Source organism: Enoplosus armatus, chromosome 16, assembly GCF_043641665.1.
Source record: "Enoplosus armatus isolate fEnoArm2 chromosome 16, fEnoArm2.hap1, whole genome shotgun sequence".
Classification (NCBI taxonomy): Eukaryota; Metazoa; Chordata; class Actinopteri; order Centrarchiformes; family Enoplosidae; genus Enoplosus; species Enoplosus armatus.
The window spans coordinates 9,382,098-9,410,088 of record NC_092195.1 but is presented as its reverse complement, the minus strand read 5'-3'; the positions used below and the strand labels follow the sequence as shown (position 1 = coordinate 9,410,088).

The following is a 27,991-nucleotide window of genomic DNA, read 5'->3' as shown; positions in this document are numbered from 1 at the left end:
GTTAAATAAGTTGTGCAATAGTGGGTGACTGAAGCTGTAAGGCCTGTAAGATTGACACTGTCATAGATTGCTATAGAACCTCCATACCTACAGTACAGTTAGTGGACTGTGTATTCTTGAACAGGTGATTTGTAATACTTTCATCTTTTTAATTCTTGGTCATAGAAAGTGACAGGTGCCATGCTCCTCTGGCCATCTCCCTTTTAATAAGTGCTCTTTTGCTGTCGAGTAGGAATATGTAGAAGTGACGCAAAATGCTGTACGCGGTCATCTTTCTGAGGAAGGTGGTGGGGTTGTCGAGGTTCTTCAGCCGCTCATCCTCCTCGCTGCTGGTCAGTGCCGTGACCTGTTCGGGGTCTCTCATCTGTGGGGCAGAAGTGACAGCAGTGTATGTGACTAAGCAGTGCTGTATTGTAATAATAAACCTAGGATGTAATCCAATCCATTACATCCATTACAAAGTCATTTATAATAAGACATAAGCTCAAAAATGGAAGACAAAATTTGGCATTTGCACAAAAGAAATTAAAAGTAGAACATTTGATAAATGAGCTATAACCAGTGGTGGAATGTAACAAAGCACATTTACTCAAGTACTGAGCTTAAGTACAAGTTTGAGGTACTTAGCTTGGGTACACATTAATGCATCAGTAATGTAATATATAATAATGTAACACGGACAGTGACAGTATTTTTACTGCGCTGCTGCTACTTTTACTTAGCTTAAGTAAAGGATCTGGATACTTCTTCCACCACTGGCTATAACAAAGATGGTGAAAAAGTGAGCCAGATGAAAAGCAGTTAGCCTACATACAGACCAGGACAGGGCTGATGCAAAGGCCACCACAGTGCCTTAACACAGCTACAAATAGAACTATTATTTCTAGTTTAGCATCTCAGACCCACCTTTTCTTTGATCCAGCTGATCAGGAGGCCGGCGTACGATCTGGCTTCTGAGGGGATCCGGCTGCTGGGGCACTCCTTCTCCACATACTTGAGAAGAGCTGTGTAAATTGGAAGGCCGTGGGCCAACCTGTGGAGACAAGCCTCCTGGAGAGAGGAAAGAAAATCGGCCATCAGTGCTCAAAAGCTCATCACCTTCTTTTATCAGCGGAACAGGATGACAAAGGAGGGGACATAACTACCTTGCTGAAGTTGGTGTGAGGGCAGCTTGCTGGAAGTGGGAAGGAGATGTTGTATCTCTCCAGAAAGCCATATGTCACCACATTTTGGAATTCATCTTTAAACTGATGGGGGGAAAGAAATATGATGGAGGTCAGGAGTGCAGTTTACATACTACACATGAGACACCAGTCAGTCCACTCTTCTAAACTTTAATTAATATGTTATTAGTTAATAAGCAAAATTGATAACGCGCATACCTCCTCCTTGTGGCGTCCTGTTGCGCCAATGATGGAGTCCCAGATATTGGAGTCGTTCAGTAGGTCGGAGGGCCTCTCCACCTCCTCACCTGAGAGGTCATCTGCCGGGCTGTCGGTGGGCGCGTCTTCAAGTGGAGCTCCGGGAGCGCACTGCAGCAGCAGAGCCGCCAGCATCACTGCAGAGAGCAAGCACGCGTCTGTGCGGGGAGGAATAGCATGAATGAATGGATGGATGAATGAATGAATGAATGAAAAGAGGAAGAGACACGGAGAGCGTGCTGCTCCACAGGCTGCAAATCACTTACTGAGTTTAGAGGGCATGTTGCGCTGCTGGGAAGCACTTGTTGAGTTTCCACTGACGATGAGGGCTGTCAGGGCCAGAAGGAGTTGCCTTGTCTTTGCGATGGGCTGTCATTTTATATTCTTCAGGCGGGAGGGATTTCCCAATGCCTTCCTGCAACAGGCACGGAATTAAGTTTGCGTCAAGCATCCGGTCCACGTATCCGTCGGTGGTTGATGGTGATTTTGATGAAGATGGCAGGAGTGTCCATCTCCAAAAACTTCTTCAACGAGAGCAGGAATTTAATTTACAAGATGCTTTCATTCTTATCTAATTCAAATTAAAGGATGAAATGCTCTAGGCTCTATCTAAGTAATCATTTCAGTAATTGGAACAATAATAAAGCACGGTTCAAACACACCCCCACACACACAAACTGTCAGCTTTGACATAATTGTGAAAAAAAAAAAATCCCTATGGTATTTTAAGCCACATAATTTAAAGGGAAAATCCACCCATCAAACCAAACATTTGCATATCAGCATCCCAATGGCCTGTGATGGTAAAATCAGCTTCGATGAAATAAATAAGCAATATCCGGTGACGAGAAGTCAAATTACATTATAAAGATATTTAATTTGAGTTACACACTGAGGGATACGTTGCCTATCACAATCAACTTGCTGTATTAAGACCTTCCTCTCCAAAATTAGCAACACTTCTGTAATGTAAGATCTTCTTCCCCTCACGTGACCAGCCGAAATAATCAATATCTGTCGCAATGTATCATCAAAGAGCTATTTTTTTATTATTCCGGTAATATATCTAAGGAATATATTTCTGCAGTTATATATTCATATACATTTAATTGATGCGTCAGTGATTTTCTTGTTTTCTCACAGTGATGGTGTCATTTTCCTGTTCATATATTAGTCATGATACTAGATTAAGTTTCATTCTAGATTATTATCAATAAAAGTCAATTCAAGTGCCCTTGAGTTCTTCTAAAGTAAAATGTATTAGCAATCTAGCCCATATTTATTGAATTTACTTATAACCATCCACTTGAGTGCCTAGAATGGGATTTTATATGCCACGTCCTACCAATGGATGAGGGTTTTTTATTTATTAATGTGGATACTTTCTTTTTCTTGAGATTTTTACTTCTGATAAAGGAGCACTACACATGTTACACATCAAGGTCAATATACTGCTTAGCCTGTGACAACAGTTGTCCTCTGTGGCTCTGAAGAAGCTCTGCCAAGTCTGAAAATAATGATGAAACCACTTGACTTACTTTTTAACAGGAAGTCTGCGTTACAAACTGGGGACAGGGAGTTTGAAACACATACATGTTTAACAGGCAGGGGGGGTCTAACAAATTACACTGCCAAGTTGAATTATGGAAAGTGTCAAATCTGGGGTTTGCCAGAAGTCTGAATATATCAGCCTCACATACACCAGCTTTGACCATTTAAAAAAAAACTGTCTCTTGGGTAAATGAGGAGAGTGCATGTTTAACTTACTCCAAGTTAAAGTTATTTATAATTTAGATTTCCACTATTTGAATTTTCATGTCTGTTAATATAAGTTAAAGTAGCACAAATCTGTAAATTTTCTCCTCTTTATCAGTGAGAGTCAAAACAGAAATGCTATTCAAAACATTGTTTGTTGTATCTAGGCATCTGACTTACCAAGAAAAGTACTATAACTATCGAGACATGGCTCAGTGTGTTGAGTTATTATTATACATATACTATATACATAAGGGTTTAGAGTGATAAGCTAAAGCAAACATGGAAACGTTTGCTGGCTTCATGTAATCTCCAAAAGAATTAATTATTTTCTCAAGATATTTTCTTATAATGTCTAAGGTAAGCAAGAGGGTAGCTTGGTTTGTTTGCACACTGACAATTTTAGTTTAAATGCTAATAATCAATGTTTCAAGTCATCCTGTAATCCTTATTTATATCAAATAATATAAGTTAGCAGTTTTACATTGTGCCTGGTGCTTTTCAAATAGCTGTGATAATGCCTCTTCTCAAACCTTAATCTTTAAAACCAATAAAACAAGACACATTTTATTCCAAAACACAGATTGATGGTCACCTGCTTTCTAATTATTCTGTTTCAACCTAGCTGTTAACACCATCTGAGTTGATTCTAAAATGAGATTGTTGTCTGAATTTGCATTCTAGATTTGGCGGTTTTGTTATGTTTTCTTCATGTTACAGATCACGTTACACCTTTTACAAAATCAATGTTGGGACACCACAGGGCACAATTCTAAACCCACTGATATTCTCCCCATGTAAATGCTTTCACTCACTATCTCTAACATTTACAACAAAAGCCAGCTGATCGATCTATATGTCATCAAATGCTGGATAGAAATAGCTTTAGTGATCCCCAAACTTTTCATCTAGTACAATTGTAAGGTCAAATTTGTTCATTTGTCCAATACATTTGGACACATTTTGGTTTAGGACTGAATCTCCCATCAGCCTCAGGTGTTTTAGCAAATATTAACATGCTAACATGCTAAACTAAGATGAGGAACATGGTAAACATTATATCTGCTTGTCATGTTAGCTTTGTCATTGTGAGCATTTTAGCATGCTGATATTAGCATTTAACACAAAGCATTGTTGTGCTTATTACAGCCTCACAAAGCTGCTGGCTGTACACTCTTACTCTTATTTTCATCTTCTCTGTATTGTTTGAATCAGTGCAGGATGCAAACAAAAACAATATTGCTACTACTTCTCAACTCCTGCCTGAATCTCCACTATAGTAAGAGAATACTATGTATGACTATGGTACAACCACATTTGAGGTGGTTTTTATAAGATTTAATATATAACATGAGCTATCACTGTACTTTTTACCTTGCACCCACTGATTGCTTGGCACTGACTACTTCTGGCAAACAGCAGAAGGGTTTCTTGTCTCCCTCCCCTTCCTGGAAAGCTCTCCGTGCTGTGATAATAGACATAACTCCTCAAACGTGTTTTCATTCCAAGTAGTCAGTGCCCCTGTATATTTTTACTATGATGGATTATTGTTTGTCTTCTTTTCCAGAAATGACTCAGTTTCAGGATAACTCATAGTAGTTTGGGTTCCTGTACATGGGAATTAGTTCAAGTACAATGTAAGTGCATTTGCTAACTTCTTCCTTTTCAAGTAGTAAGATAGAATTTGTGGCCCTCAACTGTTTTCCTCTTGTCTTTTGTGTAGCAGCTCATTTCCTTTTTCCATAGATATTCAAAGAAAAGTTACCTTCTTCCACCAACCTTCAGTTATGTTTTCACAACTTTATTTCTTTCTCACACTCCTTTGAAATACTACTTACTTGTAACTACCTTCCATTCAATTCAGCACAGCAACATATGTGATCATTAGTGCTTTACTCCACAAAGCATCTCACAGAGCTGAGATGCTTTGTAATCAAAATATGTAATTCTTTATAATTCCCCCTGCTACTATTTTTGATATGTAATTTTCCCTCCTTTCTTTTGGGGTTACTCATGGGGAATCAAACTGGAGAACTTCCAAAATGGATTTTAAAAAAAAAGCAGTAATCTGCATACTAGTTGATGCCTGATCTGCTCTATGGAGGATGTTGTAAGAACGGGTTTGCGTCCACTTTTGATCGGGGAGTGTTTTGGTACTTTCAGTGGACAATTTGAGACTTTAGAATAGCTTAGTGGTTGCAAGGTGGTGTCTGAGGTTAATGGGAAGTGCCGATCCTGGACATTCTCCTCCTTGCTGAAAAACTCAAGACACACTCAATTCTGAACCTTTAATGCATTCAGGAGCATTCATGAATTTTTCTTGTTTGGGAAAAGTCTGGTGAGCTGGAAGAAATAGCTCTGACTCTCATTTCTGCTTTTTTGTTTGTGTGACCAAATTAATTTATTGTTTACAAAAGTCCACAGTATTCACACTCCATCAAACCACAGGCAAACCTTGTCTCTTCCATTAAAAATGAACTTAATACACACTAAAAATACAACATTTATTCATTCTAAAAATTGAATAAACACACAAGCAACTTTGTAATGTATTGTAACTTCTCATTGCATGGCAAAGGGATTTGCCTAGGATGTGCATGTGTGTGTGTGTGTGTGTGTGTGTGTAAAGTTTGCACTTTACTTCTCTGTTTTGCTACTTTGCATTTTAAAAGGGGCTTAACACTAAGCAGCTTTGAGGGAATGCACATTATGAATTACTGCATGTATTTTCTCAAAGAGTGGTGCTCTCAGAAAACACAAAAAGAAATATGTTCCAAACTTTCTTCTACTATTATAAAATAATGATTAAAACAAAAAATAGTTTTTGTTTATTTTTATTAACCTAATTATACATTAAAAGGATGTTGTACTTTTAAATACAGCACTACAGAAGATAAGTTTCAAAGATCAGCAGATGATCAAGTCATTTCGATCATGATCGAAAACTCTAGAGCAAGCACTGAATGGACCCTGAGGTGAAATTGTTTTGTCAAATACAGAAGATGTACAGTATGAATTCCAGCTTGGATTAGGGTAAGAAGGGCAGCCTAGTGGGTCAGTGGTTAGCAGTCTACTCACAACAAGTAATGGGGTCTTTCCATGCTGTGATGTAAGAGTTATATTACAAACCACACAGACTTCCCATATCAGTGTGGTTTGTTTTGATCTCTTAGCAACTAACACAATGTATTGTCTAAAGCAATGTGGTCCTAAATGTCTGCATTGAAATATTTCAGTTGACTAATATCATCCAACAAACGTGATTTTAAAAAACCTAGTTATTTTAGGTCAAGGCAAGACAGACCTGAAAAGACCACGTCATGCTTATGACTAAGAAAGGGAGGGATCCAAATTTAATTTTTTTTACCACCCTGACCCTCCACCAGGGTTTGTGTGTCTGCATGTGCAAATACATTAAGTAATCACATAGCTTCACTTGTATTTGCTTGCATCAGTTATGTCAGAGATAATATTGCGTATAGTCATCTATTGCCTAAATCGTACATGATAAAGGAAAGGGAAGAATTCATCAAACATCCCTCTTGTTCTTTCCATTAAACCCCCACTCTCTTCAAAGACAGCCCCACCTTAATTACACCCTGAGAAGAGAAGAATCTAGTGTCTAAATCAGTTAGATCCTCTTTTTGTTCTTTCATTATCAATGATGATACTCAAATTCAAGGAAATTCAGTTCACTTTTCCTGTTGTGTTAGTTGTACTATGAACATTGTGCAAAAATAGTCTAACCAGTGTCATCAAGGTGAATGTGTATGTAACATTGGCAGTTTTGTCCTCACAACTTTAATATAAGTTCATCTTGAATTCATATTCCAGTGTTTGAGAAACACATGCTTAATTTGTTGACTTTCTATATAAACATACATATATGTCTGTATAGATGTGTTCTACTATATGCAGTGTTATATATCTCTTGGAATATAGTACAGTGTGTCATGGTATGTATAAAAAACACATGTGATACTAAATCAACACACAACATTTCATTAAATCTCTGTTAAATAATCTAAACAATATACACAACTATTCTCATACAGAAAAAGTGGGGCTGGTAGTATGGTAATTCTATTTCAAGATGCCAATATATATCAGAATATTGTACAGTACATTTTCATTTAAGAATTCAGTTGAGAAACCATTTATTTAGTAATAGCCAGATGGGAATGTCTGTTTTTGGTTAATGCAGTGACACTGACAAAACAAGGTACTTTACCAATCACTGATGGAAAAATCCTGAAATTCCAATATTACCAGTCCTGCTCACGGAAATGCAATTTTCTGCAATGGCCAAATACAACATTGCCTCCAAGTTCCCTTCAAGTCCAGTGCAACCAGAACCATGAGTTGATGTAGTTCTTCAGCAGTGCAAATCCCCCAACTAATTTGCAAATATCAAATTACCAAAACCAATGGATGTGCAGTCAACCTAGGACTTTTGGGTCCCCTCAGGGTCTGGGTCTTGGTAATGTATCTTTGGTCATTAGACTTGGCCAAATATAGAAATGACATAATAGAAGTGGAGCCTTGAGAAGTAGCAGATGTAATGGACTGGATGGAAGTAATTAATTAATTTGTTTTGTATTAGTTCATTTTGATAATACCTATAATCCACAGGGAATATAATCAACAAAGTATGAAAACGGATGGATGACTCAGATGAAGATGAAAAAATGAAGATCAGATGTGCAATAATAAAAAAAACATTGTTGTGTAGTGTACAGTTGCGCATACCTCTCCGTGGTTGAAAGTGGAGCTGGAGGATTGAATCCCACAGTGTTTCACAGGATCCCACAGGACCAAAACAGTGCATTTTTGTTTTCTGAGCCCAGAGAAACCTTTCCAGATAAAAGTGTCGTATGTGAGCACTGGCTTCTCTCCAAGCTCTCTACTCCCACCTGACCCCAGACCCTCTTGTGCACTACAGGGTCTGATCTTAAAAACCCTGAATTGTGCAATGCCTGAGCCCCTATAGCCACATGCCTTTGAAATCACACAAATCACTTTGAGTATTTAAGGTTTGCACTAATCAATGTGATGAGGTTGGAATAAAGACGCTGAACTTCTGTTCAATCTGCAATTCACCATGGTCACTGCTAGATGGCAATCACGCAGCATCTACGATGAGAGGTAGGTTCAGTCCTCTCTGAGAGGGTGACATCCTGAGGCAACAGAATGGAAAGGACTGTTCTGTGCTTTGCAAAGGCACTACAACAATAATATATGACCCTCACATTGAACAGAAATTGCTGGAGGGCCTCTGTGGACATGGAAGTGTGTGTTTTGTTGTTTGAGTTTGAGTTGATGTTCATATGAATTACTGTGGAGTATGTGAAGTATTTATCATCTAATGGCTTTTTAATTGTCTCAGCAGGAATTGATCACCCTGAAGCCCATTAAGAGTTTCTACTACATATGTTTGGAAGCAAAAGTTTTGGAGTCTCATCGCATATGTTGCCTCCAGGTTCATATAATTTTTGACTTCATACACATACAGAATTTGCTTGCGGCTCTGTTAGGCTGTACTTAGGCACCATGGCGCTTTGAGCTAAACCATAAATCAAAGTAGGCTATTGGACAAATTCAAATTTTGATGATGGCGGATTATCGAAAGTCAGGGGACCACTTAAGTCATTAGGAATCATCCTGAGGGGGACACAGATATCTGTAAGAAATGTAATAGAAATCCATCCAATAGTTGTTGAAATATTTCAGTCTGGACCAAAGTGGTGGAACGACCAGCTAGCTCTATGGCTAAAAAGTATTTCTGTGACGTCTGTCATGCACTAAAGGTCAGTGCAGTTACTTAAAAGTGCACAGAACAGCATCAGCTCTTTCATGGTGAGAGCCTTGCTTCTGTTCTTTTATACATGACCTTATCTGTCATACTGTATTATAGTTTCTAGTTCAATATGGCAGTCATCTCCCCACTTTTCTTTCCCTTCTGATTCTACTCCGTCTTCTTGTCTACTCTCAGTTTCTCCTTTCCCGTCTTTTCATCACTGGCCAGCTGCTTTCTCACCCCTCTCCCATCCCTCCTCCCATCCCTCACTTCCCTTTGTGCCTGTTTCTCAGGCCACTGTGTTCCTGCCTCTTCTTCTTCCATAGACGGGGAGCTCCATAAGAGACGAGAGGAATTGTATCTCCGCCACAGGCACTCCTCAATATTTAATCGAGAGTGCATTTGTTTGAAGAGAGCTCTGAATATGTGTGTGAGTGAGTGATAAAGAGAGATGTCTGACCGTGTGTGTGTGGATGCTGTATTTGTATGCAGGAGAGAGGCGGAAGAAAAAAAGATAGAAGTGTGTATATTTGCGTGTGTGGTGACAGTTTTGGGATGAAAGGCTTTCTCCAGTCCTATGGTAATTGGTTTGCTATCTCTCTCTCTCTGCTTCGGCCCTCCTGTTCCTCTCGCTCTTTCTTTCCCCATCTTCTCTTTTACTCCACTTCCCCTCCCCCTATAATCCATTCTTCTCCCTGTGCATCATCATGTAACCCTGGTGTACTGTATAGTACTGTATGTGCACTGCTATGTAGGGCTCATTCATTCAAATGCTGTACTATCAGGTTTATTTGATTTTGCTGTGTGTGCATATGTGGCTGTGTGTGCATGTGTCTCAATGGTCCCCAGGGACCGCAGAGCAGCATATTTCATCATCCTTTAAGCCCAAAGTCCCCTTCTCTTCTTTTGCTTCTTCAGCAATTCAGCAAACACTGAGTCTTTTTCCTTATTTCCCTCTTTCACTTTCAGGCGGCTGCTGGTGCTGAGCTACTGAAGTTACTAGTCATGTGCTGCATGCTAACTGAATCACTTGAAAATTAGCTTCTGGACTTCTGTGGAGAAAGAATGCCTATTATCATACTTCTGCTCAGTCTTATCCAATGTGACACAAGTACACATGTGCACTGTACGATGCCACTTTACAGGAATTATGTTAACATGTCCAATGGCTTTGTTTATTTTAGTGTCTGCAAAATCTTCAGTGGCCTCTTTGGCAGCATTACGCTCAGCGGTAATATCTCGTCCTCACAGCTGACGGTAGTTTTGCTGCCTCTGCTTCAACGCTGTCCACCAGATCTCAGATGGCAGCTATCCGAACGATGATCTGAAAAAGCACTGATGGGCTTGGGGTTCTCAGTAATTGTGTTTAGTTCTCCTTTAGCATATTATAGCACACATGGGGCCAAACAAGCACTCTGTCATTTCCACAGAGAAATAGTTTAACTAACTGACAGTTACTAAGGAGGCTTTTTTAAACTTTGATTGTTACTGATTTAGTCGTGAATATTTAATATTTAATATTTTAGAGAAACAGTTTACAGGGGCTTTGACAGCTAACAATGCTTTTTCTGTCTCTTTACCTACTGCACTTTCTTGATATGAAGAACATGCTCATGTCTGCGTGACTCCAGCAGGGTCCAGATCTGTTCTCATTGTTGTCATCAGCATTAAAAAGCCAACGTTATGCTGTTTCATCATTGTGTTCCAGTAGCCATTCATAATATACAGCATTTGCCTCGAACATGCTTTTCTATGTCTATTGTGAGACGTCTGCACGACTTCAAAACTTGATTTATGAAGCTACTGTTAGTCTTGGTTAAACAGAAATCATTATGTCACCCTCAGTAAAATCAGTTTTTACTATCATGCAGCACATCTCTGTTCCTTTCTCTCATTTTAGTCTAGATTCAGCACCAAACTTGAGTTTAACATGTCAATAGATTAAATGTTACAGCTAGCTTTTGATCTAATCAAAAATAAAGTTTTTCCTCACATATGTGTGTGTTATTCAGCTGCCAAATGGTATGTATGCTGGCCCATTACCTCTGACAGCGATGGTGTTGGTCTAATCTGAGTCCCTGAAAGGGGCCAATTATCCCAGATTACAAATCCTATCAGGAAAGCAGACTCGACATCTGAGTTATACAACTGAACCCACTGCACTCAAGCTGAACTCTGCTCAGATTTATGTCTTCTGGAGTATCAGGCTCAGACCCTCTTGGATCTACTGAATTCAAATTAATTCTCTTTCAGATCACATTCACTTGAAATATTTAATCAAATGTAATGCACTTTCAGCAGCTTCCCAAGAGAGCTGAGTTCTTTTCCAAGCCATACAGTGAATTTCTCTTAAGAATAAGAGCTTCTTATTATAATGCCAGGCAAGTGCAGCCATTTTACTGGATTCAGATTCAAAATAAGAACTTGTTTTTGTCCATCATAATGTGATATATAACGTAGCCTACACTACAACCAGATTGTTAAACAAAAACAGACCTAACAAAGGAAGAGTAAAGAGTTTAAAAGTACATCTGGTGGTGACTATTATTATGAGAGACACTGTGTCTCATCTTCAACAACCCCCAGCATGGAGGGGTTGAGACCCTCTCATGTTTCAGATCACCTGCCTTCTGCCTCAGGTTGAACTGGAATGCAAAGCTCCAGGCTTCAGAGCATTCTCACACGGTCACGGACAAAACACAGCTCCAAACCTGAAAATGCCATGTAGCCACACACAGACGTACACTCTGTGGCTGCTCTTTGTTTATCTATGGAAATTTGAGCCAGGTAATGTGGTGACGTAGCCCTACCGAGCACCTTCTGCTTCTTTTCTCCCTCAGCCCCTGACCATTATCTTTAGTATTGTATTACATTTACGACTTATGACATAAATAAACATTACAATGATAGTGACATGTCAACTGCACCAGATGACATTTGTTTTAAAATGTTCCTCGCTCTCTTCCTTTGACAGACTGGGCAGAGAATGAAAGGTGGAAGTGATGCAATGTTTCTATGCACCTGTGTGACCCCCCTCCCCCCTCACACAAACACACACCACATCAACCTAGTAGTACCGAGGAGTAGGACGCGCGAGCCATTGGGTGGAGCAGCAGCGTCGCGTGCTGCGGAATACATTCAGTAGGTCGTTAACGCTGCGCGCGGTTTGGTTGCAGATGCAGGTCGCTGAGTGTGAGCGCGAGGCGGGGGGAAATGGCGAACGGGCGCGGGCGGCGGTGCGCCTCGTGAGGATACAGTAGACACTTCGAGCGGAGGCAGGCGGCAGCTCGAGGACATACAGGAGAAGGAAAAGAACCATGGAGGACTCCGATCCCGCAGAGGACGGCTTGCTCGCGGGCTTGCGTTGGAACCGGAGCACACGGGACCAGGCTCAGCTCAAACACAAAATCCGGGATCTGCCGGGGCTACTCAAGCACGGGCTGCACCTGCGGAAGAAGAGCGTGAGTACTTCAAACCGACCGCTGACTGACTGTCCGTCCTTCCGTGTTTTATGAATGTTAGCAACGGCTGACGGTTTTATCTTTTCATCCGTCTGTGTTTTTTCCCGACACCGCTCTGCGCTGTGAGGCTGTTTCGTAACCCCGTCACGACTCAGGTGTTTTCATTTTGTTACAAGCATTACTGTCGCAGAGGCAGTGTGTGTTTGTGTGTGTGTATGCTACATCCATAATAACCAATTGCTGTTGGACATCATACCTTCACACTCCGGTAGTCAAGGCAACACTACCACCCCCCTCCCCAACAGATTCACTTCACACGCACCTACTTACATACATTAAAAAATACATACACTTTTATATATTTCTGTACACAAATCTGTGTGCAGCTGCACAACTAACAATTATTATTATTGATTTATTTGTCAATGTTTTTTTTTTGTTTTTGTTTTTTTACAATCATCTGATTAATTGTTTCGTCTAAATGGCCATCACAAGTTCTGAAGGCTCAAGGTGATGTCTTCAGATGTCTTGTTATTTCCATCCAACCCTCCACAACTCTGAGATAATCCGTTTAAAATGATATAAAACAGAGAAAAGCAGCTATTCCTCACATTTGAGAATCTGGAAACAGCAAATATTTGACATCTTTGTTTGATTGAATCTATGATGAATCGATTATCTAAATTGTTGTGGATTAATTTTCTGTTTATGACTAGTCAGTTATTTGACTAATTGTTTCAGCTCTATTCTGTAATATCAAATCTCTCTTTTTTTATCGACATTATAACACTCCCAGTCCAAATGGGGCACATTTGTAGATCAACCATCTAAAATTCATCTCATGGGTCCTTCTGTTTTCTGATGACTGGTCTACTGCGCAGTAAATGTGTGTGACTTGGTGTGCCCTGATGTGGAACGAACACACCTGACAAGCCAAATATCTGCTCAAAGTGTCAGCTCCACTCGTCTTCATCATCAGCGGCAGCCAGGAGAAACGTGTCCCTGATTCCCTCTGTGGGAATCAGAGACGGAGTGCCAGGACTTCCCGTCCCACTGGTGCCAAATGTGCTAAAGATATGCAAATATGCACTTTGGACCAAGGAGATGAACAGTTTATGTCATGTTACATCTTGTCATTTTAAGTGATGTTTAAAGGACTTTTTGAGGCAGCTCAGTGTTCCTTAAAATGTACAATTTAAATCCTCTTGTGGTAACAAATCAACAATCATAAATCCTATAATGAATTTCAATACAGAACAGGATATGAAAGTCGAGTCCAGTTATAAAGAAACCGTAAAGAATGGATTACTTCAATAGCTGACTGTGCTAGACTGTGTTTGCGTGTCCCGCATCATCTTTGTGTTATTGTTCTGTGCCTGTGATTGAGCTGAAGGGAAGGAAAGAAGGGAATACTGAGGAGATGAAGAGAAAATGTCGAGTTTTCCTTCCCCTGTCTTCATCTAACTTGGTGTATGTGTGTGCATGTGTGGGTGAGTGTGATGAGGCGTGGGTAAGTAGTGTAAAGGTATGGCTGTTCTGTGCAGACTGGTTCTCTCTAGACACTGGCAGTTGGCTGTGCTTCACCTGGCACACACACACACACACACACACACTTGTTTGTATATGCACATATAAAATCTCCAAAGAGATGTTGGAGAGGGACTACTGTGGCTTGTTTTTGCACTTCACTACAATAGCACTCAAATTTGGAATTGCTAAAATGAAAACGATGACATAATCTGAAATCACAGCATCTCTTTGCAGCCTTCCAGAGATGGATACCTCTGATCACCACTTTCTTTTGTTGTTTTCTGTTCTGTTATTAGGGCCCTGTAAAAGAGCACAACATCTGTCATAAGCAGTTTTTCACATTACCTCATGTGCTTCTTTGATGTTCGCCGACAGTTTATGAAGGAATTGAAACTGTTGTACAGAGCCATCTGTCGCCTTTGGTTCGAGCCTGCAGCAGCCTCACCTTTGAGAATTCTCTGTTGTGACTTGCTCTGGTATTCATTATTTAGTCCTTTAATGGCTATGAAATAACAGGAACAGAGAGATTAGCTTAAAGGAACACTTTACTGACCTTTCTGACTGTGATATTCGTGCAGTAGAAGTTTACTACAGGGACAACCTGACTAGTTTTCTTTCCTCCTCCTGCAAATAGTTGACCACAGCTCAGTTGGGTGTCAGATTTTGGAGCCACACATTGGTCAGCCAAAGTCGCTGATTATGTGCAGTGGACTTAATGTTTTATGCTGTCAGAGTAAAACATACGTGTAAGAACCCACTGGTGAGGAAATGTAGCACAGGCTCAGGCTGCCCTTTAGCTGGGCTGGAAAGACAGATGCTGACAGGTAAAACTGCTTGGTGGTGTTTTTTGTTGTTTGCACCAGTACTCTCAAGCCCCACGTCAATTTTCTGCAACCAGTTTTACTGTGGACTGTTAGTTTTGGTTGGATTTTGTTGCTGACACCCAAAACAGAGGGCGAAACAGTGCATACAGCAGCGTGGGACATGAAACTGTCTTCACTTTTGTTAGCAGGAATCAGAAAACAGCAGACTTATAGGGCTTTCTCGACCCTAACTGTGTGTCTCAACGTTCAGTAATCATAATACAGAAATTGTTTGTAATACTAATTGCAGAGGTTGAGGTGTGGATACTTTATTTGTCACAGGGTTAGGGTTAGGGTTAGGTACAGTCACATTGATATGCACAGGTACAATCACATTGATATACCTTCAGTCAATCAATCAAATATTGTAATAATAGCTTGTTCGATATATGTGTGCATGTCCTGTATGTGTCGTCAGTTGCCAACGTGTTTGCATTCTTAATGCTAGCAAAGGAAAAGATGCATGTTGAAGGTAGAGGAGGCTGAAATATATCATATTTTTCAGAAAACAGTTGAATCATGGTGCATTCCCACTTTAAATGTGCTATTTTGTTAGGGGTTGCAGCTTCTTTGTCTTTCTTTCTTTTTCTAATAGATTTATGACAGATTACTCACTGGAAATTATTGCTAGCTGTGAAGTCAAACCTTGTGGATTAAAACTTGAACACAAAAGTAGATTTATAAACACTGTATATAAATGTACACTATGCTGCTCAAGACATATAATTTAGGCTGTAAAATGAGATTATCACAGTCATAATGTAAGCTCTCAGACTTTTTGATCACTGTCTCAGAGGAAAGTTGATGATATTCCTCAGAAGAGGATCTCATTTCTGCGTTATACATGCAGCAAAACAGTGGCTTGTGATGTGTTTTTATGTCTGCCAGCAATATTTCACATCCATAACTGCATTATACATTGAGTTTAAAAAGATGAAAGGGCAAGAGAGGGGTGTAGAGAGAGACTCAACACATTCACACTCACTGTATGAACTTACACGCTATCACCAGAACAACTGTATTTGGCTGAAAGGATTAGCATAGTGAGAAGTATGCCGATACTAATTCCGAACTTTATTAACAGCTTAAAATAAATATGCAAAATATGCACAATGATGCAAGTGTATATGCAGAATTAGCAAATGCTGATAACACATGAAAGAAAAGGAAGAAACAAAGATTAAAATATACAAAAGATAAAACATAAATGTAATACATCATAACATTTATGCCAGTAGACTTTCAGTAACCAAAAATGATCTTTATTATTAAGACCACAAAAACATAACCTAGATCAACAGGTGGCCTCTCATTCTCATTCAAAATAATGAATGTTGAGACAGTCTCTTTCAAATTTTTTAGGTATTTTTGCGTTTCGACGACAAATGTGATATTTACTCATATTATAGATTAGATTGATTAAATCAGTCACATTTTATGGAAGCCTGTCTAAAAAGAACCTTAAGTGGAAGAATTCAAATATCGGGATACATCCATTTTCAAAGACAATGACTCAACTCTGGTCTCATAATGTTCAAAATATTGTTGTTTGGGGATTTTGTTTTTTTATTGTTGTTTCACAGTTAATCTACAGAATACTTTCTCGATTAATGAAATGAAAGTTTGAACATATAAAATGTGAAAATATATTGAAAAATGCTCATTAAAATTTCCTAAAGCCCAAGTTGACATTTAAATTACTTGCTCCAAGCCACAAGATATTCAGTTTACTATGATTGGAGACCAAGAAAACCAGCAAATATTCACATTTGAGAACAAATGACTTAAATGATCGATCAAAACTGTTGTTGTTGATAGATAACTCCTGAAATTACTGTAGATCACTGCCCGCAAGTGTTGGTGAGCCAAAGGTCGTGTGGGCTGGCAGGTGGGTTTCTTTACTAAGTGTGTTTTTCTATGTGTGTGTGTGCATGCGTTGAGCCGTAGCTGCTTTGATGTCTCTTTTTTGACTTCCTTGTATGACGAATCTGTCGAGGAGTCGACAGGAGCTTAGTGTGAATGTGAAGTGTGTGTATGTGTGTGAGGGGGCTTGCCAAGCATACCGTGCTACAGCTCTTCCCTGTGCTCAGCAATCTAATCTGAGAGTAATCCATTTCTCGCAGATAATGACCTCGCTCTCTGCTGCTCTCCCCCTCTCTCTCTGTATACACACTTTGAAGTCATCACACAGATAAGCATGTCAGCATGTGCTCTCTCTTTTTGTAACACTCATTCCTCCTCATTCATCCTGTCTTCTCTTCTCTTCTGTCACTCTCTTTTGGCCTCAGGTGTACTGACAGCAATGGACTGTATACTGTGTGATGGAGGAGTGCATCTCAGTGAGAAACTGAGGCACTGACAAAGAGACTCACAGGAACATGGCCAGCAGACATTTCTCTCGTCGTGTGATGCAGTATGAATGAACCACCTCTATTGCTGGTGTGTCTTGGGTGTGTTTGTGAGAAGAGATGGCAGTGGAGAAACAAAGACCTCCTTGAGAGATCTGTATTCACCAGACGGGGAGACAAAGAGATGGAGAGATAAGATAGAGCGGCCGAGACAAAAGAGAGGAAGAAGGAGCAAGACAGAGATAGCCAGAGTCAGAAACAATTTATTTAGTCTGTGTGCTTGGCTGGCTGGTGTGCTCTACTTAACCTCCAGTCCAAACATTGCATGTCTTCACAGACACAAACACAGAAAGAAGCTCTCATCTATACTGACCTCTCCGAGGACGTCCACTCTGGGCTGGCGTCTTTCACAACCAAAAACTGAGCTCCTTTTGAAAATGTTTTCAGCGCGGGTAAATCGGAAACTCTGGCCTTGCATTTTATTGTGAATGAGGAAAAATGGTGCTTTTGGACTTTATGTCACCTCCAGCTTTCTGTGTACTCTCATTTTAAATGGCAAAATTACAGTAGGGCTGCGACTGATGATTATTTTCTTTGTTGATTATTTCAGATTATTGTCACGATTAAAATGTTGTAAAATAGTAAAAAAATGCCCAATACAACTTCCTGAAACCCAAGATGGCGTCTTCACATTGGTTACTTTGTCTGACCAACAATCCAAAACCCACATATATTAGCTTGAAAAATGATTAATTAATTATCAAAACAGTTGATTGACTAATCAAGTAAGCGTGTTGTAGTCTCACACAGCATACATGACACATTTATGAAAAAGCACATATGCATGTTCCCCAAAATGTCAAACTATTCCTTTTTAATAAAGAGTTGGTGATCTGTGATACAGTCACTGGCTTTGGATAAGGTGTGTGCACAAGTGTGTATACCCGCTTGCTCTTGTGTGTGAGGGTATGAGACATCCCAGACAGTATCATCGCTCTAATGAGGATCACACACACTGCTCTACATCTCTCTAATCATCCCTCTATTTCATTTTCTTGCAAGTCAAAGCCACAGCCATGCTTTTCTCTCCCTCTCCCTTCGTCTTTCTCACTTTTTCTCTCTTTTGCAATTACAATTAAAATGATCTCTCCGTCTCTCTCACCGCTTCATCTCTCTCCCTGTCCATCTGTCATGCTCATATCTCCCGTCATATATTCATAGACTGTTGTGATTTGTTCAGCCCCCCTCTCTTCTTTCTCCTCTTGCACGCTAACTCATTTATATTTCTTCATCTACATCCATCTTCCACAGCTGCTTTCATGCTTTTCATTTGTTCCATCATTTGATCTCTCTGTATCTTACCACTCGTCATCATCTGGTGGTTTGTTAATGTCAGCCAGTGAGAGGCGAAGGGCAGGCTCAATGTTCTGTGAAGGTTTCCAGAGGGAATCAAACCCACAACTCTGTCACAACTCTGGATCCTGCTTCACTGACTGAGCTCACAGACCAGTTGCACTCCTATTGCAGGAGGTTCTCATCTGTCTGAACGCTGGCAACGTGATCGTCATCCTAATACAATTCTACAGTTTGCATTTTCATCAGGGATTTTCAAAGCAGTTACAAGTATCTGATATTTTCTCGCTCATATCCACTGATAATGATGCTGTATTGTTCTAAGAGAGAGTGCAAATGTGAAAGAATGGTTATAAAATCTACAAACTATATTTACCCTCTTGGGCTTTTTCATGTTAGAATTCTTTTGACAGTGATCAACAGAAGAATTAATCTTTAATGTCAGGTTAAAAAGACATCTCTATAAATTGAGTCTCTGTCAGTGTTATACAACTCGACATGACATTTTTTGCATTCTTTGCAAAAGAGCATGGGTTCAGGTCCTGCATGAAATTGGCCACTTGACTTGTCCCTTACAGGACCTTATTGTTGTTTTGAAACCCTTTTTGCCTTCGCTTTGTTATCTTGCTGAAAAATAAGTCTTCTCCCAATTCAGCATTCTCTTGCAGACGGCAGCAAGTTTCTCTCCAGGGTTATTCTGTATTTTGCTGCATTACCATTAGCCTCTATCTTCAAAGTGCTCCCATGCCTGCTGCAGAAAAGCATCCCCTGTGGATGACTCTGACATGACCAAGCATTTAGTAAGGTGGTCTCATCAGACCATAGAAAGTTCTTCCACTTTGTTCTAGAGTTCTTTGCTCAGTGTCTCCCCTCTCAGCCATAAAATCTGTAGCTACGTTAGAGTGTCTATTGGCTTCTTGAGGGCCTCCCTCTCTGCCCTTCTGTAGAAGGTGTTGGTGGCTTGACAATATTCTGGTATTCTTCCACTGATGATAGGCAAAGACGATTGGAATGGACATTTTGACATGTCACTGTAGGAAAAACACAGGTGTAAATTATAAAATGAATGATGGCTGAATTCCATTTAGCTGCTTCAGTTTCAGGGTCCTGCTATTGTGCATGATGGGTCACTGTCACACTGTCATGGCTGTCTACTCAAGGACACTTGAATAGAACTGAGTCATCTTTAATGTTATTAGTAACACAAGTGTCTCCTTCTGACAAATGAAAAATGTCCTTTCTTTTGGTTATGTAGTTTTAGCCAAGAAATTGACTATCCAGCTATTGGACCCTGTAGATACAGGCGTATTTAACCTAAAATCACACCTTGATTACACACAGGTGCCGTTTAACTGAAAACGCTTGGCTACAACAGCGACAATCTAGGTGTGTCAGTGTAAAGGGGGTAAATATTCATGTCATTCTGTGCTTTATGTTTGCTTAATTTAGATACACATGTTCACTTTTCCCTTTCAGGGAGGTGAATACTTTTATACACACTGTAAAGGCTTCTCTTCGTGGGTGGGAAAGTGACAGATTAAACTTTTTAGATATGCCTATATTACAGTACTGTAATGAAATGTTTTTACAAAATAAATACTGAATATTGACCATATATTAGCAGTAACAAATCATATTGGACCAGTTAAGAACTATTATCTTAAAGAAATATTATCTGATTTTGAAAATGGGGCTGTGAAACATTTGAAGCAAGCTTTTAATTCAGCAGCAGAGCAACCAGGACTCGTTACTAAATTACATCATAATGTATCGCACTGCAGTGAAATAGAAAAACAGATGTCTGCATGTAGTGCTGTTTCTACTCTACTTGATCTAACACTTACTATCATTTTTAATCTGTTTTATGACCAGTGTGTCACCACAGTGTCAGCGCTGTCATCTAGCTCCTCTGGCACCATCATAATCCATAAAGATTAAGAGTTTATTTCCTGATAGGCAACGTAGAGGTGGAGTGGATACGCCCAGGGCAAAGGCTACAACATGATGGCGTGATGGTTGTAACCATGAAGAGATTTAAAATGGTGTCACTGTATATTGTAAACTGATAAATGTCTTTTTATTAGTGTTTACTATTGCACTGGTTTTCTGTTGATGAGAGCTTGAGTTAATATGTGTCACTGTTAAACCATTTAGGTCAAATAATCGTTATACACTTTATAAGTGAAAATGAACGGCCACGTTCTCAAAGTGTATTGCAGTAACAGGAGTCACTGTACATGAAAGCACTAAATATCACCAGAATGTAAGTGTGTATGAGCAATGGTTGTTACTGCTGTTGATTTAAACAAAACCTGACTAATGTTTTTGAAATGGTAAAACTGGTCTATCGCACCTCAGAGTCGTGTTTGTTCAGTGTATTTACTGTGTGTGTGTGTGTGTGTGTATCATTGTGAGTTGGCTCTTGACGGCTTTTGTGTATTTTGTTTCAACAGCAATCACCTGACACTATCCCTGGACCAAGCACTGGACCTACAGTACACAAAGTAAGGAAACACACACACGCAGGTGATGTCATCCCATTTAGTTTTGCTATGGAGCGAAAGTGTGTTTGTTTAGCCTCAATACAGATGACATCAGTGGTGATATTACATCGGGCTTTTTCCAAGCTAGTTTCACCAACTACATACACAAACACACACACTCAAGAGAGAGCCTTAATTTGTCGTGCATCACTATAATGCGATTTGGCAAACATTTCAGTACTGCACTCTGAAAAGGCCTTAGGGCTTAAATATCTGCCATGAGTATAGTTTTCTTTGAACATTGAAAGCACAGCTGTTACCCCTGTGCCAAAAAATATTTACATGTGTTTGGTTGTTTGTCCCTCAGCACTGTTGCACTCATTGGAACCTAACATTGATGTGGTACCCAAAGCTGGATGAAAAACTCCTTGCCATGAGCACCTAAGCAGAGATATGCTTGCAAAAAGAAACTTTAAACTTGATCTTTTAAGTTTAGTTTGGAAAATATTTATTAAGAATTGATTGAACCAGGTTGCTGAAAGCTGGACCAATCAATAAACTATGGAGATTAGTTTGGGTGATAGTGACGCTTGATTTTAATTTGAACTTAGTGCTGACTTCCACCTCTTTGACTTTGTGATCAACTACTTCAAAATTAAACATTATTATGCAGCTGCATGGCTTATTTGTAACCTCAGATTGATTCTCAATAACCCATTTCGGTAGATTATAGTTTTTAGAACAGTTCGAAAATCCGAAGCAAAAATGTTTCAGCAAAGGTAGAGTTGTAAAATATTTCTCATTGTTTATTAAAACTTGATCCAAATGCCTGTCAAGTCATTTTCTTTTATTGCCAACACCCATAACTGAATAAAATGCTGATCAAGGCTCAGCAGGCATGCAAACAAAATGAGGACCCACTCTTAGAAAGATTACTCCAACTCGCGATCAGAAATGGGTACCTTTTAATGTTGCAATACATGGGACCGTTTATCTAAAACATATAGCCACACGGCTATGCAACGGACAGGATACAATGTGAGACTGAACTGACACTTGAGGGTTGTAACATAATGTGAATGGAGCCTCACCAGTCATTAAGCGGGCTCTGCTCTATAGCATGTAAACGTGAATATTAATGGAAGAGAACAAGCAGCCCATGTAAACAGCTTAATTGAAATACGGTCTTATTTACCATAGCATCAATAGCAGGATTATTGCAGAGCGTGTAGACACCGTCAATGTTTCATTCCTCAGGGGGACAGAAATCGAGCTGTCCTTCTGAGCTGGTCAATGACAGCTGCATGTAGCCACACTAGCTCTCTGCAGTCTAATGTTCATGTCCAAAACAATGCTTTTTATCATTTTTGTCACATTTATTCATTTTTAATGTTCAGATTTTACAAAAACAAAAATGTATTTTGATGTGTTTGCTGTGTGTGTGTCTCAGTCTTGTTCCCAGAGTTTTCCATGTGCCGGTCGGACTGTGAGGAATGCCTTCCTCTCTCATGGACCGTACCCAGCTAAAGACAAGATACACCTGGCCAGAATCATACGGTACACTTGTCTCTGTGTCTCTGTGTTTGTGTGTCTGTCTGTGTGCAGGGCTGAATCGATGTGTCCGGTGAAGCATATTCACTGACTCACCAGTCACTGTTGAGCCTCGTCCTGATTGGCCAATCAAGTTGTTTATGCAGTATGACAGGCAAAGTGTGACGTAGATATTATATAGCAGAGCACTTGATGGTGTGGGAATACATGCATACTGTACAAACAGTACACACAGATGCAGACAAAACATCTGGACACAAATATAAATAGATACTCTTTACAGGCATTGCACATCAACGCACACAAACACACACCCACACACATACACAAGGAGTTTATCCTGGGGGAAAGTAGACGGAAAGTCTTCAGTGTTTCAGAGGAAAAGGCTCATAGAGAACTAATGAATAATCAATGGATATTGATTAAATAAAATAGACAAGCTTTGTGCGAGGGAAGAAGCGGGTGTGTAAATGCATGTATCATGTAACACTGTGTGGCTGTACTTGTGTACTGAAAATGTGTGTGTATGTATTTTAACAGGCGTAGCTACGTGGGCGTGGAGCTGGTGCAGTGGCTGTGTGAACAGTGTGTGTACGTGCGCTGTCGGACTACTGCTGTGCGTGTCTGGCAGGTGCTGCTGGAGCTGGGAGTCCTGCTGTCTGGTAAAAACACAACCACACATGCACACTAACCTATGCCTGGAGGTTGTACTGTGCTTCAAAATTTATAGTAACCTTCCAACGACATCAGCAACAATCTATACGTGTGTAAAGAGACAAATGATAAACCAGTTCAGCAGGTAATTTCCAACAGAATAGAAAGATGAATTCCCTGCTTCATTCACCTGCTGTGCATCCAAGCCCCCTACGAATAATCCCAAACATCCTCTTTCATTATTTACCAAACACCATTTTAACAACTAACATTTCGCCACAAACTAAACCTTCTGATAAACTGTGAATCTACTATCACTACACCCACTATGCCTCAGTATGCTATGGATGACACATTCTTGTAAAGAGGGTAGGATATTCAAAGGCAGTTAAAGAATGAGCAAACCTGATCCTCTTGAGGCTGCCTGCTTTTGGACATTTTCTCAGGTGCAGTTCATCGGTCCGGCTAATCCACAATAACTGATAACAAAGAGTTAATCCAGGTTTTATTGTTGTCACCATGTCTCTGCTCTTTCTCTAGAACTAAAACGTGTCTGCTATACACCACCAGTGTATGTGTTACATCATTTATTTTTTGTCAATTATTGTTTGTTATATCAAACAGGCAGTTTCATTCAGGCTCACATTTTAGTGCACCAATATAAATATAAGTAATGCACTAAGCAATGCTTGTCCTGTTTCAAGTCTTAAGGTTTTCACCCACATTAAAAATATATTTGACATTATTCATCTCTTCTTTTGGGCTTTTTTCAAAGAACAATAAATTGAGGGGTTTCCTTAATACTCATTTTAATCATCTATTCATATATTAAGCCCAAAATATAGTCTGTATATTATAATAGTAATAATAAATGAAAGACATTGGAACACAATTACTAAACTTATTTCTAACTTAAATGAAGCAGCAGTGCTGGAAATTAACTTAAAACAGTGGTAGACTAAACATGATGTCAATGTTGTATGTCTTTTCTTTCTCCAGTGGACCAGCGGGTGGTGTTTTCAGACTCAAACTCTTACTACCAGTTCAGCTTTGAAGAGTGTGACTCTGCCTCCTGTGAGTTTCGCTCCAATGAGGGGGAGTGGCCAGAGGCGGTTAGGCTCCTCCTACAACTTGCCCCATATGTCCAGTTTCGCTCTGGAGGCGGGGCCAACAGCCCGTAAGTGTCTATTACAATCTGATTGCACATTATGCTGATGGATGGATGGTAGGGATTTCACCATGTAGCCTAATCCTCAGCTAACTTTACCTTGTAAAACGTATGTGGTTCGGTTCATTCACAGAGCCTCCACCGCCTCACTTGAGTTACGAGCTAACAGGTAACTTCAGATTTGTTTTAAGGAAGTTTAATTTTTAAAAGAAAGCAAATCACCTCACCCTGATGACCCATGGTTCACATATTGAATATTGAATATTTCCCCAAGTTTGAATGGTTGTTTGAATTTCAAATAAAAAGTGAAAGCTCTAATCGATGGACAGATATTATTAGTCATATTTATCTGTTGTAATGAAGAGTTAGTGGTTTCCACTGTTGTCACTGGGTTTCTGTCATTAGGGCCAGCATGTTAAAGTGTAGCAGAATTTTGATCATAGTTGATGGTGAATGTGACTCAGTTGTAATGTACTGGATGATCTCCATTGACCTGAAGTGGAAGCTCATTGCTCTGGTAAAATATCAAAGTTGAAGTGACAGTGTTCCCGTTTATGATTTATGATTGAGGTCATTTGTCTGTCTGATGATTTACTGTGAAATGTGACAAGTGACTGTGTTTGATGAAGTGTGGAAGTGCACTCTTGCAAGTACTTAACTTTTTTGCAACATAATATACAGTCACACATACTCACACCTCAAGATCTCCCTCAAATCCCAGCTATAAACCTAATCTCTATTCAGTGTTTTAAATCCTAAATCTGCTTATGTGAGAGACACATGTGCAAGCACACACACCTCCAAGTCTAGAAGACACTCATATACAAAAACTGACACATGATGCCATCACACATATACACGAGATGGGCTCTGACACACACACACACACACACACATATGCAGAGTGGTGTCAGCCAGAGTTCCCTGCTTTGCTGCTCCTGTGTGTGGGATTCCTGCTGAGGCTGCTACTGAACTCAATCTGTCACTCACAGAAAGGGAGCGAGTGAGACGGGTGGAGCGGGTAACAAAAAAAAATAGAGTATATATGGAGAGCGAAGGAACAAGAGCATACGTCAACACATTCATCTGTGTGTCAACTTCAAAGGGTGTATTTCCAGACACCAGGGAGAGAGCACGACAGCGAGGGGAATTGAATGTCATACTTACTAATATAAATCTCATGTATCATACTGTACGTACCTCCATGTTCTCCATCAGTTACTTTATATGCATTATAGTGGATGACATGCATACTTAAAGGCACTCCACCACAGTGTTTCCACAGGTTGGCAGGGTGCAGAGGAATGGGTGGAAGAAAGAGAGAGAGAGGGGGGGGGGGTGTTATTGTTATTGCAGCACCACTTTAGCACATTTCGATTTCATTTGAGGGCTGTTTTTCCCCCAGGCTGGTTTTACCTGTAGTCTACTTGTGTCAGCAGAAAGCTGAAAAACAGACCACAGTTTACATGACAAAGGAGTCTGTATATATTTATCATGTGGTGTTTTTTATGTATTCTCACACATAAGAAGGAATGTAAATAAGTCCTATCGTAACTGTTTATATGCATAACACTCCATTGGCCCAAATATTGTAGGTTTTTGCTTAAAAAAGTGCTGTTGTTTCACTATCGCAGACTAGCCATAGATTAGATAATGCATTCAACATCCTCACTCTGAGTCTGTCACTTTGACCCTGCTGCTGTCTGTGTCTCTCTTTGACTGTCGCATCATTTCTCTGCAGGCATCCCCACTCTCTCTCTCTCTCTCTCTCTCTCTCTCTCTCGCTCCGTCTCACACCCTCCCTCCCTCTTTGTCTCTCTTGTTGGTGTAAAGGAGAATAGTTGTAGCTGTGAGGGAAAACACCTGCTGTAACTCCACTGGCTTCTTCCAAGAGAATTTATGATGCATTAGTTAATACGCTATTCCATTGGTTAATGTTGACTCTTGTTGAAATTGTAAAAAAAGGATATAGATAGATATATGAGATAGATATTACCAGAAGGCTAATAAATGCAGTCATTTAAATAAAATCCTGGCAATGTGCACAATCTGAGAGTGTCTGAACCTGCCCAAGCATACAAATGTGTGTTAAACTACTGTTAAAGGCCTGTTCAGCAATGCTCATGGCTGAGTCAGGGAGATTGGACCCCGCTATACTCGTTGAATTTGTAAAAAGGAGATAGAATTACCAGCAGGCTAATGAAACGCAGTAATTCAAATAACATAATTATATAATTTTTAACAAATGTCTAATATGGTGTGTCTGTTCTCTAGAGTGCTTCTTATCTTCAGTAAGTTTTTATCCAAAAACAGGTGTTGCAAAAAGGGAGGGTCATCTTAAATTGGGCCAATATGATAATATTTAATGAAATCCAAACAGGAGATACCATGTCTGATTTGAATATGTTTCTTATCAGGAGCTTATCTTCATGTTGCCAGTGTATGCATCGAAAGCAAAGCCACATGCCTTTTCTCTCGCTTACATTACATACACATTTTTGATACATGTTTTTGAAGTTGCTACAGCGAGGCTATAAATTCAGCCAGGTGTAACTGATGCACATGCTCCTTTATAAATTATGGCTCCCTCTCTCTGGCTGTAGTTTAATCTAATGAGGCAAGCATTAAACTGATACTTGATAAGGCAGCATTAGCTGACTATTATGCCTCCTTCCAGTGATTTCTACTTTAGTGAAGCCTAAGAACAACAGGCTACTAATTAAGTGGGTTATCTCTTCTGCATCATGTGTAGTGGATGTTTCTTAGTGACTGTCATTATTCAGCTTGTGTCAATGCTGCCAGCGTGTCTCAAAGGATTGCTGTGTCTGAACAATAATATTTGCTACCAGGCACATTGTGGTCATTAAAGTTGATTAGCTTATTGTTTATTGTTCACTGCAATGCTCGCCAGACATAAATGTTCTGTAGTGGAACAAGAATATCGTGGCTCTAAGCAGGTTTCAAACTTCAGATTCATGCACAGTGAATTAATCCTAAAAATGTACTATTGTTTACCCAAGAGTCAAAAATTAACGTTATACAAAAAACATGTCTCCCCACTCTCTCTCTCTATCTCCATCTGAATTCATTTCGGTTTGAATTTAATGAGCTTTTTTGGCAGGAAAGTCTCTCTGTTTCATTCTCTCTCTTCCACTTCGCCTCACATTACAGTAAGGGCAAAACCTGCATATATAGTGCTTTTTAGAAGAGCTGTGTAAGGAGAAGGCATTAAAGTTTAACCATGAAAAGATGTCCTGCACACTGCCCCTGCAGCAGAAGTCACTACATTTTGTTCATTTAAAGTTCAGTCCATGGCAGGTTTAGCTTTGTCAGAGTGTGAACTGATCATGGAGTCAAGTTCATGTTTAGATATGAACGCTGCCTCATCTAGCTCACTAAACTGTATTCCCCTATTTTCAGTCCTTTACTGTGTATCAGTTGCACACAACTTTTATATAGACACAGAACACAAGGGAGGGACACAGTAATATGAACACCTGCACAGCATAATGTAGTCCAATACAATAGCCCTGTGACAAATTCATTTTAGTCTTTGTGGGGCTGATATGTTCAGATTATGTTGAGAATGTTTAGTATTTTGTCACCC

At 39.8% G+C, this 27,991-nt stretch overlaps 2 protein-coding genes across 2 annotated transcripts in view; one reads left to right on the top strand and one right to left on the bottom strand.

Annotated features, from left to right (window-relative positions):
- Positions 1–140: 140 nt before the first annotated feature.
- Positions 141–1,703, bottom strand: LOC139299235 (interleukin-6-like). The gene is given in 6 exon segments (XM_070922137.1): positions 141–196; positions 199–364; positions 907–1,050; positions 1,146–1,247; positions 1,383–1,579; positions 1,688–1,703. Coding segments are annotated over 6 exon segments (681 nt in total).
- A 10,587-nt stretch (positions 1,704–12,290) lies between these two features.
- The window catches only part of rapgef5a (Rap guanine nucleotide exchange factor (GEF) 5a), a 41,632-nt gene continuing 25,931 nt past the window's right edge, over positions 12,291–27,991 (top strand). The window contains exons 1-5 of the mRNA XM_070921743.1: positions 12,291–12,434; positions 20,982–21,032; positions 22,462–22,568; positions 23,103–23,224; positions 24,216–24,393. Of these exons, the coding sequence (XP_070777844.1) occupies positions 12,291–12,434; positions 20,982–21,032; positions 22,462–22,568; positions 23,103–23,224; positions 24,216–24,393 (602 nt within the window). The remainder of the gene's footprint in view (positions 12,435–20,981; positions 21,033–22,461; positions 22,569–23,102; positions 23,225–24,215; positions 24,394–27,991) is intronic.